Source organism: Dioscorea rotundata, plastid, assembly GCF_009730915.1.
Source record: "Dioscorea rotundata plastid, complete genome".
NCBI lineage: Eukaryota > Viridiplantae > Streptophyta > Magnoliopsida > Dioscoreales > Dioscoreaceae > Dioscorea > Dioscorea cayenensis.
Window position 1 is genome coordinate 1 of NC_024170.1, and position 15,317 is coordinate 15,317.

General features: G+C 34.5%; 6 protein-coding genes and 5 non-coding genes across 11 annotated transcripts; 4 read left to right on the forward strand and 7 right to left on the reverse strand. All coding sequences in view use genetic code 11, as the record gives it.

Moving 5' to 3' along the window:
- Positions 1 to 2,994: 2,994 nt before the first annotated feature.
- psbA (photosystem II protein D1) lies at positions 2,995 to 4,056 on the reverse strand. The gene has a single exon. It carries the CDS (start codon positions 4,054 to 4,056, stop codon positions 2,995 to 2,997), a length of 1,062 nt encoding a protein of 353 aa, YP_009033866.1.
- A 233-nt stretch (positions 4,057 to 4,289) lies between these two features.
- trnK-UUU lies at positions 4,290 to 6,940 on the reverse strand. The gene is made up of 2 exons: positions 6,904 to 6,940; positions 4,290 to 4,324 (listed from the first exon to the last, which is right to left on the reverse strand). It is a non-coding gene; the product is annotated as a tRNA-Lys (tRNA).
- matK (maturase K) lies at positions 4,568 to 6,127 on the reverse strand. Its single transcript has one exon. The coding sequence runs from the start codon at positions 6,125 to 6,127 to the stop codon at positions 4,568 to 4,570; it is 1,560 nt and encodes a 519-aa protein (YP_009033867.1).
- A 1,608-nt stretch (positions 6,941 to 8,548) lies between the features above and the next one.
- On the reverse strand, positions 8,549 to 8,621 carry trnQ-UUG. Its single transcript has one exon. It is a non-coding gene; the product is annotated as a tRNA-Gln (tRNA).
- A 348-nt stretch (positions 8,622 to 8,969) lies between these two features.
- On the forward strand, positions 8,970 to 9,161 carry psbK (photosystem II protein K). The gene has a single exon. The coding sequence runs from the start codon at positions 8,970 to 8,972 to the stop codon at positions 9,159 to 9,161; it is 192 nt and encodes a 63-aa protein (YP_009033868.1).
- Positions 9,162 to 9,569: 408 nt separating this feature from the next.
- Positions 9,570 to 9,680, forward strand: psbI (photosystem II protein I). The gene has a single exon. The coding sequence runs from the start codon at positions 9,570 to 9,572 to the stop codon at positions 9,678 to 9,680; it is 111 nt and encodes a 36-aa protein (YP_009033869.1).
- A 146-nt stretch (positions 9,681 to 9,826) lies between these two features.
- trnS-GCU lies at positions 9,827 to 9,914 on the reverse strand. The gene has a single exon. It is a non-coding gene; the product is annotated as a tRNA-Ser (tRNA).
- A 1,019-nt stretch (positions 9,915 to 10,933) lies between these two features.
- trnG-UCC lies at positions 10,934 to 11,771 on the forward strand. The gene is made up of 2 exons: positions 10,934 to 10,956; positions 11,724 to 11,771. It is a non-coding gene; the product is annotated as a tRNA-Gly (tRNA).
- A 147-nt stretch (positions 11,772 to 11,918) lies between these two features.
- trnR-UCU lies at positions 11,919 to 11,990 on the forward strand. The gene has a single exon. It is a non-coding gene; the product is annotated as a tRNA-Arg (tRNA).
- Positions 11,991 to 12,111: 121 nt separating this feature from the next.
- Positions 12,112 to 13,635, reverse strand: atpA (ATP synthase CF1 alpha subunit). The gene has a single exon. The coding sequence runs from the start codon at positions 13,633 to 13,635 to the stop codon at positions 12,112 to 12,114; it is 1,524 nt and encodes a 507-aa protein (YP_009033870.1).
- Positions 13,636 to 13,705: 70 nt separating this feature from the next.
- On the reverse strand, positions 13,706 to 15,233 carry atpF (ATP synthase CF0 B subunit). Its single transcript has 2 exons — positions 15,087 to 15,233; positions 13,706 to 14,116 (listed from the first exon to the last, which is right to left on the reverse strand). The coding sequence occupies exons 1-2, from the start codon at positions 15,231 to 15,233 to the stop codon at positions 13,706 to 13,708; spliced, it is 558 nt and encodes a 185-aa protein (YP_009033871.1).
- Between the last annotated feature and the right edge of the window lie 84 nt (positions 15,234 to 15,317).

Below are 15,317 nucleotides of genomic sequence, written 5' to 3' on the forward strand. Positions count from 1 at the left end.
CCAGCAGACTCCTCCATCTTCTGTAGCACCGGGTATTCGAGCCTATGATCGTATCGAGAGGCTGGAGACCGATGTTAGAGAGATTCGGACTGAGATAGCGGAGCTCCGGGCTTTGCAGTCGGCTCAGTACACAGATCTTATGGCCCGATTCGATTTCCTTCGAGATCTCCTGAGACCAGGATCCTCAGTACCTCCAGCACCTCCATCCTCGACCCCAGCACCAGAGGACCCACTATATGCTTCCACTTCAGCAGCAGCAGCAGCGGAGCCCGAGAGCGACTCCGACACTTGACCTTTCTTTTACTTTCATGCATTTTACTTTATCTTATTTTCTTGTTTTTAGACTTGTTCACTCAGAAAGGATTTTCCTTCTGAGTTTATGTTATTTTGCATTATCGAGTTGTATTCATTGCTTCATCTTTTATATACACTCGAGTTATTTTTGTTTTTATTGAGCTTCACTGAACCCCCTCGTGTATGCGTGCAGATGGTCTTGTCATCTTGGGAATTGAGACTTAGTCATGGGCACGGCCAAGGTGCTTCGGCACTTGGCCGTGTGAGCTTCACAACCCGTTGGAACACTACTCCCAATGAATTAGCTTCATCAAACGCAACACTAGGAGTCAGGGGAGTATTGTTTTGATTGCTTCTCCCACATCTATTTTTGAATGATATATATTTTGAGTGAGCTTGCATGTGTACATTGAGGACAATGTACAACTTAAGTGTGGGGGGGAGTTTCATAGTGCACACATCTTTTCTATTGTTCTTGATTGATATATGCTCACATAGCCAATGGCGGTTCACCTTAGTTGCAATGATTGTATTCTTGAGTTTAGGAGAATTTTTAACATTGAATGTTTTCATGCTCTAGTTCTTGCTTGAATTTTTAGGAATTTTTGCCCGATTTACACTTAGTGCACTACTCACTCTTTGAACTCTATTGGAAACTCATGTTCGATGTTAAAGGGACTAGTTAGGTTTATTTTCTTGTGCTAAATTCAAAAAAAAATAAAAAAAAAAAAATGGAAAATGAAAAGAAGGAACAAAATAGTTTTATTGTTTATTTGTGCTTGTTGGGTGGAAAGAGCTACCACCTATGAAGTATGAAGCTACTCTCATAAGTCGGATACTAGTTATGCCCTAATGAGAGAAAGAGCTATCTCATAGGATGAGTGAAAGCTACCACTCCGGTAGAAAGAGCTACCACCTCGAAAGTGTGAAAGCCACCTTAGCGGCCGCTTTGGAAAGGGCTACCTTAGAGGATGTGTGAAGCTACTACCATCTTTGAAATTGTTGTCACTTTTGTAGATAAATAAGTCCCTTGTACTTAGAACTTTGAGGAGTATACCTTGGGTTGTTTTGAGTGAGTTCACACACTTACACGATTTCGGGTTTGTTGTCCTTTTTTATTCAAGTTTTTAGCTAGAGCATTGATTTTTCGTATTTAGTGTTGAAATTTCCCTTACTTGTAGAATGCTCTCTTTGTATACTTTGGTGAACCTAAGGCCAAGCACTTTCAATATTTTCTTCATTGATGCACAGAATGTTTAATTTTTGCTTGAGGACAAGCAAAAGCTTAAGTGTGGGGGAGTTTGATAAGTGCTTGTGCGATATGAATGCGAAGCGTTCATTCCTTATGTTGAGCATTACTTTTCTCAGGTTTTTACACTAATATGTGTGTTTTTATGTTACTTTTATGCAGGTAGGGTTGTGAGGCCGAGTATGAAGGAAAGAAGCCAATGTGGATCATAATGCACCGATTTTGGAGGAAATCTTGCTAAGGTTCAAACGCGAAGACATAGGTCGGGTGTGAGATGCTAGAGTGTGTGCCAACCTCCTCGTATTTGAGTTAGCACAACCATTTGGAGGGGCACAAGGGCAGTCACACTCAAGCATTCCGACTTATGCACATAGAACAAGATCTCCACCAACTTGTCCGTCATTGAAGAAGCAAAGCGATCCACGACGTGAACGTGTGCCCGTTTGCGTCACCTCGATGAAAGTATGGACTCGGGAAGTATTTTAGGCCAGGTACTGTAGCAGAGCACTGTAGCAAAAGTACTGTAGCAGCACTGTTCACAGCCGGCCGAGAAATCAGAGAAACAGAGAATCCACACGGGCGTGTGGAAATTATCCACGCCCGTGTGGAAATTCCGCACGGGCGCGTGTAGCATCCACGCCCGTGGAGTCGCCCGATTCCAGCCCTATTTAAAGCCGATTCAGCCCCGATTTTGGTATTCTTTTCTCCATCTTTTCCCCAACTTGAGAGAGGGCTTCGGCTAGGGTTTTGAGGGGTATTGGCCAAGGTTTTGGAGAGGTTCTACGGCTCCGACATCCGCGTTTCATTTGGAAGAAGGTTATTGGGAGAGCTTTCGTCGGCACCGATCCGGCGAGGTGTATCCTAGGCCGGACAAGGGGATCCTTGGACGACGAGTAGAGGACTCTCCACAAGACCATCGACACGACCATCGAGGGGGTTTCTTTATGGATTCATTGCTTTTACATTCTATTTCTTTGATTGTACTTAGCTCCATGGAGAGCTAAACCCCTAGTGGGTACTTGGGTATTGTGAACCCTAGGATGTATTCGTTTCATTGAACCTCTTTATTATGCTTTCAATAAATTGATGTTTATTGTGAGTTCCAACCTTGAATGCTTGATTGTATGAACATTTCCCCTAGAGTGACACTAGGGTTGAGAGTTCTTGTTGGTAACCTTGTGAGTGAGTGACACACCACGAGCGTTAGACAAAGCTAGGTTGGAGAGGGTTGAGAGGGTGAGTCGAGAGGTACAGGAGCGTCCCCTTTCCCCTCCGACGTGATAGATTCTACCTCCGTTCCTCGAGTTCTTTGCGGCCATAATAGAGTGAATGGTCTAAGGGATGAACCTCTTATCGGGAAAAATTGAAAAGGGGAGCAATACCAAACTTCTTGCTCGAACAAGATATTGATATTGCTCCTTCAACGATTCATATACATTAAGACAAAAGTCTTATCCATTTGTAGATGGAACTTCAACAGCAGCTAAGTCTAGAGGAAAGTTGTGAGCATTACGTTCATGCATTACTTCCATACCAAGGTTAGCACGATTAATGATATCAGCCCAAGTGTTAATGACACGGCCTTGACTGTCAACTACGGATTGGTTGAAATTGAAACCATTTAAGTTGAAAGCCATAGTACTAATACCCAAAGCAGTAAACCAAATACCTACTACAGGCCAAGCAGCCAAGAAGAAATGTAAAGAACGAGAATTGTTGAAACTAGCATATTGGAAGATCAATCGACCAAAATAACCATGAGCAGCTACGATATTATAAGTTTCTCCCTCTTGACCGAATTTGTAACCTTCATTAGCAGACTCGTTTTCAGTGGTTTCCCTGATCAAACTAGAGGTTACCAAAGAACCATGCATAGCACTAAATAGGGAGCCGCCGAATACACCAGCTACGCCTAACATGTGAAATGGGTGCATAAGGATATTGTGTTCTGCCTGGAATACAATCATAAAGTTAAAAGTACCAGAAATTCCTAAAGGCATACCATCAGAAAAACTTCCTTGACCAATAGGATAGATCAAGAAAACAGCAGTAGCAGCTGCAACAGGAGCTGAATATGCAACAGCAATCCAAGGACGCATACCCAAACGGAAACTAAGTTCCCACTCACGACCCATATAACAAGCTACACCAAGTAAGAAGTGTAGAACAATTAATTCATAAGGACCGCCATTGTATAACCACTCATCAACAGATGCTGCTTCCCATATCGGATAAAAATGCAAACCTATAGCTGCAGAAGTAGGAATAATGGCACCAGAGATAATATTGTTTCCATAAAGTAGAGAACCAGAAACTGGTTCACGAATACCATCAATATCTACTGGAGGAGCAGCAATGAAGGCGATAATAAATACAGAAGTTGCGGTCAATAAGGTAGGGATCATCAAAACACCAAACCATCCGATGTAAAGACGGTTTTCAGTGCTGGTTATCCAGTTACAGAAGCGACCCCATAGGCTTGTACTTTCGCGTCTCTCTAAAATTGCAGTCATGGTAATTGGTTTATTCAATTTTCAAGGACTCCCAAGCACACGTATTAACTCCATCTATCCAAAATCTAGATATAGATAATAAAAGGCTTGTTATTTAACAGTATAACATGCCCCATATGTTAATGTCAACCAATCTTCGCAGATAGATGATATAGATATCTGACTAAATCTAGCAGAACAATTTCTAATTCAAATGAGTTTAAAATAGAAAAAAAAGAGATTTTCTTTCCGTATGGGTTGCCCCGGACTCGAACCGGGAACTAGTCGGATGGAGTAGGTAATTTTTCCTTGTTGGAATAGAAGAAGAAGACCCCTCCCCAAACCGTGCTTGCATTTTTCATTGCACACGACTTTCCCTATGTATACATATATAACTCATATCCTAAAAAGAATAAGAATTTTTAATAGTTAGTTTAGTTGGTTGATTCAACCACTATACTATTAGATTAGATGAGCATTTCAGAATGAAAATTCATGAATTTTTCTTGATCAGTTAGAAATCATTTCCATTTTATTTGCATTCATTATAGGGTTTTATTTTATGATCAATCATGAGATTCCGCAGGTCATTGATACAGATAATATCCAAATACCAAATGCGTCCTGTATGTGACCGAAAAAGAGCTTGAGGGAAGATCAAAGAAAGAATTTCTTCTTCTTCTGTAAAGAATTCTTGTAATAATCCCGAACCTAATCTTTGCAAAAAAGCGTGTACCCTACTTTTATGTTTACGAGCCAAAGTTCTAGCACACGAAATACGAAGTATATACTTTATTCTATACAAACTCTGTTTTTTTGAGGATCCACTGTGATAATGAGAAAGATTTCTACATATCCAACCAAATCGATGAATAATATCCAAATCTGATAAATTTGTCCATATTGACTTACTAATAGGATGCCCGGATACGGTACAAAATTTCGCTTTAGACAATGATCGAATAAGAGCAATAACTGAAACTCTGGTATCAAATTTCTTAGTAAGAGTATCTATTACAAATGAATTCTCTAGCATTTGACTCTTTACCACGGAAAAATTTATTAGTACATTTGAAAGATAACCCAGAAAACAAAAGGAATAATTTGATAATTGGTTTATATGAATCCTATGCGGATGAGACCAAAATTGAAAATAATATTGCCAAAAATGGACAAAGTAAGATCTCCATTTCCTCATCAAAAGACGAGTTCCCTTTGACACCAGAATTGCTTTTCCTTGATATCGAACATAATGCAGAAAAGGATCTTTGAAGAACCATTGGGTCTTCTGAAAATAATTACAACACACTACTAAAAAATGCCCCATTTTTCCATAGAAATGTGTTCGCTCAAGAAAGACTCCAGAGGACCTTGATCGTAAATAAGAGGATTGTTTATGAAAAAAAACTAATACAAATTCACATTCAAATACATAAGAATTATATAGGAATCGAAAAAATCTTTTATTTTCTTTTGAAATTGAAATCACGTAAATAGGTTTTTTCGGAGTAATGAAACTATTCGAATTATGATATTCGTGGAGAAAGAATCGCAATAAATGCAAAGAGGAAACATCTTGAGTCCAGCATTGAAGTATTTGAACCAGGATTTCCAGATGGATGGGATGGGGTATTAATATATCTGACACATAATTTAAATGTGATGATTTATCCTCTAAGAAGGTAAATATTGAATGAATAGATCGCAAATTTTGTGATTTAGGTATTTCTTTTTCTTCGAGGGAAGATCCTAATCGCAGTAAAAATGGAATTTCCATACTGACTGCAAAACCTTCTGATATCATTTGAGAATAAAAAAAATTGTTGTGTCCAACGATTCGATTTTGGTTCGAATCATCAGCTGAATAAATCAAATAATTCTGTTGATACATTCGAATAATTAAATGTTTCACAAGTACTGAACTAGATTTATTGTCATAATCTAAAATTTCCACAAAAATCGAACCATTTAAACCATGATCGTGAGCAAGTGTGTAAATATACTCCTGAAAGAGAAGTGGATATAGGAATAGGAAGTACCTTTGCCTAGATCCATCTTTTTCTAAATATCCTTGTAATTCTTCCATTTTCATTTCTACTTAAACAGAAAGCAAGGGGCATTTCTTGGGTTATCAAATGATACATAGTGCAATATGGTCAGAACAGGATATGTATTATGTATGTATATAGTACAGTAAGAAATATATACCCCGAGGACAAGGAATCCAATCAACAGATTTTTTTCTCTCCTTTTCTATCCAATTGGTTTATATTTATTTATATTTATATTCGTTAGTAGAAAAATCCTTTATTTTTGCAACCTGATTGCTCTTTTGACTTTGGAATAAACTTTCTTTATCAGTATACTATTTCTTCTACACATCTGTCTCCAACTAATATATTATATATTATAGTTTATTATAGTTAGGATTCATTAAAAAAAAAGGAATCAATGGTTCACTCTCAGGAGAACCCTTTCCCTCATCAGGTACTAATTAATTTTTAACATCTAATTAGATCGGGTAATTTAATTATTCAAATTTAAGAAAATAAGTTCGTTTCTTTTTATTTTACCCGAATTGGGCCATAAGACTCTATCCATTTAGTCACTAGACCTAACTCTAAATTGAGAATCAATTCTGTACCCTTCCAAAAATAAAAACAATATATTTTGTAACGATCCGGTAAGGATAAATTCAAAAAATTCTACTTAAAAAAAAATGAAAATTCCAAATTTCTTAATTTTATTACGACATGCTGTTTTTTCCATTCATTACCTTTCAGGATCAGTCATGGTCTTATAGACTCTACCAATAGTCTAAACGAATTCGTTGCTTCATCCAAATGTGAAAAAAGATTATAGTCGCACTTAAAAGCCGAGTACTCTACCGTTGAGTTAGCAACCCGGATAAATATGATTCGTAAATACGATCGAAATCCAAAAAGATTAATTGAATTGCACTGCGCAACCCCGACAAAACATTGAACTCAAAAAAGAAGAATGTTCTAATCAATTAGAACCACCAAAATGGGCGAATCCGATTAAATTAAAAAACAACAAAAAAATTCCTAACAAATTCCTAATAGAGATGTCAAAATTGACAGACTTATCCATTTTTTTTATTTGATTTTCATTAATCAAATACGCCTTGTCTTCTATATTGTCTTCTATAATTAAAGAGTAAATCCGTCAAACCATCACATCATTTGGTTGAACTGAAGAAAAACCCAATCAATATGGGGTGGGTGTAAACAGATCTATTTATTTATGATCGAATTAATTATATTTGTTCAATACACCATTGTCAATATCAATGGAATGTTGAGAAAACAAATCAAATTAAGTAAATCAAATAATGACTTGTGTTTATTGGATTGGAACGACTAAAATAATAAATTGGATGGGAAAAAATAAAGAATAGGAAGAGCAAAAATATCGGATTTATTCAATTAATAGATATACAATAAACAAGATTAACTCCCTTTTTTGAATTCCACTAACAAGAAATATTTTATTTATATCTTTAATAGATTGTTCGGTAAGGTAAATCCTTACCTTAGGGAAGGCCCCATTTTTTTCTCGAGCAAATAAAAAACTAGAGACCTCAAACAAAACAAAAGGACCCTTTAGACTTAAAATATAATAGAAAAAGTAATAGAATTTATTTTCAGTCCCGAAACAAAAAAAATCTAAGATATTACAATGACTCCAATAACCCGAAAAGGTCATAAATTTTTCAATAGAAATTTTTTAATAATATATAGATGGATATATCACAGCTCTTCGAGTACAAAAGGTTCCTATGAAATAAAAAAATGAAAGAATCCCTCCGACTTCAACATCATAATTTGAAATTCCAGTCATGACTGAATGATATTTCTAAGTCAATCAACAAATGGACACAATCACAATGAGTAGATAAAGATTTTTAACAGATATTTCATTCACTAAATAGACGCAAACTTTACCATATCCAATTGAATTATCAATGATTTGATTTAAAGTGGGAAGGTAGATTGAAAATCTAATTTATTTGTTTTCATAGGTATGAAATATAAAGGGTTTTGTGTAAGGTAAGATTAAGATCGTTATTCTTTACATATGAAATAAAAGAAAAAACCTGAATCATAGGAGTATGATACTTTCGTATCCATCATATACAACAAACAATTGTTACCGAAGGTAATCCTGGATGGTTAAGGAATCGCGAATACTTTTCACTTAACTGAATGTTGTTAATGAGATAAAAGACTACAATAACAATGCATAGCATCACAGGCCTTGTTTATTTATTTTATACGTTTATTTCGGATTCCAGAATCTTCTCATCAACTCCATCATCAATTTCAAATATATTGAATATATAAATATCTCAGTCAACACACTACACTGATTTACAATTATTGATTTAAACCCCTTTTTTTATTCGCATTTTAGACTGGATTATATTTGTGAGAAAGCAAATGAAAGAAAAGATATCATTCTGAGAATTTTTCTTAGAATTCAGAAACGATCTGGGACGGAAGGATTCGAACCTCCGAGTAACGGGACCAAAACCCGCTGCCTTACCACTTGGCCACGCCCCATTTCGATTTTTATTCGACACTAATAAACACTAATAATGATATTGGTTATTCGTCAATTCTAACTCAAATATCTATCATATACATTGCCGCTAGGATTCAATCGACACATATGATATAGAATAAAAAAAAAGATTGATTGATCATTACATATAATTCAATTAAGATATTGTATGAGAGTATAATTCCTTATTAATTATTTTTTTCGGAACGTAAGAAAAGATTTTGAATTTGGGAAAGTTCGGAGAAAAAAGGATTATTTGACCTTCTTTTTTTATTTCACTTCTTAGGAAAAGGAAAATAAGTAAATCAAAATCAAATTATATCATTTACAATAAGAAAATGTTTGTTATGCTTAATATCTTTAGTTTAATGTGTATCTGTCTTAATTCTGTCTTTTATTCGAGTATGAGTGGTTTTTTCTTCGCCAAATTACCCGAGGCTTATGCCCTTTTCAATCCAATCGTAGATGTTATGCCCGTCATACCTATACTCTTTTTTCTCTTAGCCTTTGTTTGGCAAGCTGCTGTAAGTTTTAGATGAAATCTTTAATACTTTCCTAAATTCATGATTCATTCGAAAAAAAAGATTTGAAAAATGGATAAGATCAGATATGCCTTATATTACTCGATTCAAAAAGAGAAATTATTGTATATGGAATTAAAGAACCCTGGTTGGTGATGAATTTGGATTAGCTTATTTCCTCATTTCGACCTTAGGACGGGCAGCACTTTATTAGGATTAGGTCGCCACAAACAATACCTAATTGTGGATATGATAAGAAATTTTTGGTAACAAAAGAATAAGAATCTTATTAGAAATTAGAAAAACAAAATTCGTGAAATTTTCTTTTTATTTTGGCGTGTAAAAATAGTATATATGGTACAAAAATAAGTAATCTATTCCCCTTTTCAAAAAAAATGATCTTATTCTTATCTTGGAGATTGTGTAATGCTTACTCTCAAACTCTTCGTTTACACCGTGGTGATATTCTTTGTTTCTCTCTTCATCTTCGGATTCTTATCTAATGATCCGGGACGTAATCCTGGGCGTGAGGAATGAAAATAAGAGTTAGTCTTTCTTTATTTTATTTTTTTTCGGAATTTTTTTTTCATATTATGTATTCCCTAGATTTCCTTTTAATTCTTAGTTAAATCTAGGGATCAGGATTTTTTTCGAATTCAAAACTATCAAGTGATCATAAGCAGCGGAGAAAGAGGGATTTGAACCCTCGGTACGAATAACTCGTACAACAGATTAGCAATCCGTCGCTTTAATCCACTCAGCCATCTCTCCCAATTAATTTTAATCTTATTTGCAAAGTTTTTATTTGATATGTGAAGTAAAGGTTTATAAAAATCCTAGTTTTAACGATATAGAAATAGAAAAAAAAATAAATGATATCTACAAATTTGATCAGCAATTAAATTTTGATTAATGATTCGAAACAGATATTCCCAATAGAAAGGATACCTTACTTCTTTTATTTTGTACAAAAGTTTCTTTTATTCCCCAGCCCGGTTAAATACTGGCTGGGCCAGAGTACTTCTTTTGATCCAATGAATCATTCATAGATCCAATGGTTTTATTTATATTTATATATTTCTATTTTTCATTTATATTTATATATTTCTATTTTTTATCAATTTACTTTACTTACCTGAAAAACTGTAATAAACAACATACATCATTCATAGATCCAATGGTTTTATTTATATTTATATATTTCTATTTTTCATTTATATTTATATATTTCTATTTTTTATCAATTTACTTTACTTACCTGAAAAACTGTAATAAACAACATACATCATACATAGTCATATATATTTAATATTAATATTAAAATGAAATTAAACAATATCCTATATGAAAATTAAGCTAAACACACATGTTTCTACAAACACATATTTCTATAATAGTAGAAAAAGACATTTATTTACTTGCTCAAAGGATAAGCTTTATTTAAACACTTGAGATCCAATTGAACCAAATTCATAACATAAGATCTGAAGTTGAAAATCAAATTGAAAAAAATAAAGAACCACATATATATAGATATAGAATTCATCATTTTTATGGTCTAGCTTCAATAACTTCTTCAGGTCGGGACTCCCAGTAATGATTAATGACTTCCCGGCAAATAAAAACCTTCTCTTCTTTCTATTAAGTTAAGGTATTTAAATAAGCTTTCTGCTATTATTCGGGCGTTGCCAGCGTACACGTAAACACATGATTCTGATCCAATTTGGATTGTGTCTCATTCTTTTTTTGTTCGACAAACGGTCCATTTATATACAAAAATATATGTTGTAGCGGGTATAGTTTAGTGGTAAAAGTGCGATTCGTTCTTTTAACTCCTTAAATGGTTAAGGGTTCCTTCAGTTTTTTTATATTCCGATCAAAAACTTTATTTAAAAATAAAAAGGGTTTAATCCTTTACCTTTCAATGGCATATTTTAAGAATAATATACATTCTCGCGATTTGTATCCAAAATTCAATAAAAAAAAATGTATTATGGAGTCGCGAAGCATAATTTTTTTAGTTGGATCAACTCTTCTCTTCCAATTTTGAAGAATAAGTATGAGTATTAAGTATGAGTAAAGGATCTATGGATAAAGATCCAAAAGTTTATTTCCAATCGTAACTAGATCCTCAATTTTGTTGTTGTAAAAGAAAAATTGAAGCCAAATAGCCAGAGAAGGACGGTTTTAGTTTACTAAAACCGTCAGCATATTGTTTGAGCTCGGTGGAAACAAAATTCTTTTCCTCAGGATCCTCCGAGTAGAAATAGGGAACGAAGTAACTAGACTAGACGGATTTGGTATAATCTCCCTACTTTAGAGGGATCATCTAGAAAGCGAGTAGTTTTGGATACATTCAGACAGATAAGCTGACGTAGATGCTATGGATCTCATTTTATTCTTCGGATTTAGGAAGACTCCCCTTTTTTATACATCGTAACTTTTTTATTTCTGTTTTTCGTTTAGGCCTTAGATCTGGAAATATATTGATTTACCATAAAGGAGCCGAATGAAACAAAAATTTCATATTCGGTTTTGAATTAGAGGTGTTAAAAATGACCAACTAACATCGACTATAACCCCTAGCCTTCCAAGCTAACGATGCGGGTTCGATTCCCGCTACCCGCTCCAAATTTCTTATATACATCATCAATTTGAATATGTATCCTTAGTTTTTTATTCCATAAAAATCAATAAATTTATGTGCAATCAGATTTTTTTTCCGAAAAAAAAGGTAAAGGGAAGAATGCGAAAGAAGAAAATAGGAATAAAAAAGCGTCCATTGTCTAATGGATAGGACAGAGGTCTTCTAAACCTTTGGTATAGGTTCAAATCCTATTGGACGCAATTTTTTCCAACTATTTTTTTATGGCTATGTCAAGAAACCCATTTTTAATGATTCGAATCAGAAAGTTTTCTCAACAATTACTCTTGTGCTGAGGCTAGACTAGGAATAAGAATGAAAAATTTATGTTTGTTCTTGAAGTAGAAAGAGCTCAATTTGTTCTTGAACAGCTCCCTTCAAAAGGGCTTCTGCTTCTTCAGTAAATGTCTTAGTAGAAGATATAATTTCTTTGAATTGAGATTTATTCTTTTTTAAGTAAGTACGTAACTGAACGAGAAATTTCTTTACCTGTCCAATTTCTAACGAATCAAGATATCCATTCGCTCCAGTATAAATAGTAGCTATTTGTTCTTCTACCGCGAGAGGATCTGATTGGGATTGTTTGAGCAACTCGCGTAATCGTTGACCTCTTGCCAATTGATTCTGAGTAGCTTTATCGAGATCAGAAGCGAATTGTGCAAAAGCTTCTAATTCTGCGAATTGAGCTAGTTCCAATTTTGATTTGCCGGCTACTTGTTTCATGGCTTTAATTTGAGCTGCGGATCCCACTCTGGAAACAGAAATACCCACATTAATAGCAGGTCGTATTCCAGCATTGAATAAATCGGCGGATAAAAATATTTGTCCATCCGTAATGGAAATTACATTAGTGGGAATATAAGCTGAAACGTCTCCAGATTGAGTCTCAACTATTGGTAAAGCGGTCATACTTCCTTCACCTAAACTAGAACTTGATTTAGCAGCTCTTTCCAAAAGGCGTGAATGCAAATAAAAGACATCCCCCGGATAAGCTTCACGACCGGGGGGTCTTCTTAATAGAAGAGACATTTGACGATAAGCTTGTGCTTGTTTGGAGAGATCATCATAAATTATTGAAGTATGTTGCTCACGGTGCATAAAATATTCAGCTAGAGCCGCTCCTGTATAAGGTGCGAGATATTGTAATGTAGCGGGTGAATCTGCTGTTTCGGCTACCACAATAGTGTATTCCATCGCCCCTCGCTCCTGGAAGGTAGTCACTACCTGAGCCACAGAAGATGCTTTTTGACCAATAGCTACATAAACACATATTACATTTTGTCCCTTTTGATTGAGAATCGTATCTGTGGCTACTGCTGTTTTGCCGGTCTGTCTATCTCCAATAATTAATTCTCGTTGACCACGTCCTATAGGGATCATAGCATCAATAGCAATAAGCCCTGTTTGAAGAGGCTCATATACGGAGCGTCTCGAAATAATACCTGGGGCAGGAGATTCAATTAAGCGAGATTCGGAAGCTGAAATTTCTCCCCTCCCATCAATAGGTTTAGCCAGAGCATTTATAACACGACCCAAATAAGCCTCACTCACAGGTATCTGGGCAATTCTTCCTGTTGCTTTGACAGAACTTCCCTCTTGTATCATCAAACCATCGCCCATTAATACAACGCCAACATTATTTGATTCCAAATTCAGAGCAATGCCTACTGTACCCTCTTCAAATTCTACTAATTCGCCTGCCATCACTTCATCAAGACCATGAATACGAGCAATACCATCCCCTACTTGAAGTACGGTACCGGTATTCACAATCTTTACTCCTATATTATATTGTTCGATACGTTCACGGATAATATTACTAATTTCGTCGGCTCGAAGAGTTACCATTAGTGTCTCTTTATTCTGCAAAAAAAAAAGAATAATGCCTAAAATTTAAACTAAAGTAAAAGTGGGAGGGTTAATCGGTTATTTCTTCCATGGCTCCGAGGATGCCAATATTCGCACTGATTGTACGGAAATGTAAATCACTATTCAAACAACTATTCAGAGTTCCTAGAGCTCCTTGTAAGGCTTCCTGAAAAACTCGTTGTCGTACTTTATTAATCGCTCTTTGTTGTTCAAAATGAAGGGTTTCATTTTTGTAATTTTCTAATCGTTCCAAACTATCATAAGTAGCATTAATCAAATTTGTTTTTTCTCGTTCTATCTCAGAGTATCCATTAATTCGATACTCATCTGCTTCTATTTCCACTTTGCGTAAGCGATCTCGAGCTCTTTCGAGTTGCTCAACGGTCTTTTTACGCAATTCTTCCGAATTTTGAATAGTACTCAAGATCCTCTGTTTTCGATTATCTAATAAATCATTTAATGAAAGTAGATTATTTTACTATTATATTAATTTTACAATTTCCATGATCTCTTCCCGAACCAAACATGAATCTTTCAATTCATTTGGCTCTCACGCTCAATTATTTATTTTATGGGCATTGCCATATAATGTAATGAGCCTGCCCCACCTTTTCTGCTCGTATTCATCGAAACTCACACAAGACCAGAATAGAATATTATAGTAAAAGGACTCTTCCGACGAGACAAAAATTTATAATTTCAGCAAAGTTGTTTCTTTATTTGATTTCTTCTTTATTTAATTTCAAATACAAATAAAAAATATATAAAATATATAATAATCAAATAGATATTTATAGAATATCTAAAATAAAATATTGAATTTAATTAGTTAACTTTAACTATTTTATTTATTATAATTATTTATTTATTATTTTAATATTTTTTAATTAAATATTAAAATAAAATTCCTTTATAATTTTCCCTTTCTTCAAATCCAAAAAATTCTTCTTTTTTTATACATAGGTCGTCGATTTGGCATTGGATAAAAAGAGGTAAGGTGCCCCTTTTTTTTAGTCAATTTTTACTAGGAACTAGTAAATGGTTCAAATCGTTTTATCGATATGAGTGTCTTATATCGGATAAATAACTAATTATTCTATTCATTTTTAAGTCATTTCGACCTATACTAACATAGTGGTAGAAAGAATACCCATGTTATGCTTGGACTTCAAACAGTTTAGCTTTAACCATCTTAATGGTCTCACATTATTGGTTGATAGAGAATCAAAGTTGATTTACCAATGAGTCACGAAATGCTATGGTTCTTACATATATATGATTATTGAATTTCATTTATTCAGAAGTAATTCGTCTAGATCGTACATCTTTCTTTCCTATTTTTTATCCTATTTCCTATTAATAAATAAAAGAACAGAAAGAAAGTACCGCCGGTTGGATCCAACCTATTCTTGAAATAAACAACTCGCACACACTCCCTTTCCAAAAAAAATCAATACACCAAGCACTATACTCAGATTTATTGGATTTGTTGCTAAAATATCGGTATTAAATGCGAAACTTCCAGCGAATGGATAGTGCCCTACCAAGTAAACAAAAGAATCGGTTACATTTTTCATATGCTCTCTTCATATAGATAGGACTAACAAAGAACCAGAATTCTTTTTATATCACCTCACTTGTCTTTTTGTAATCGATTTCTT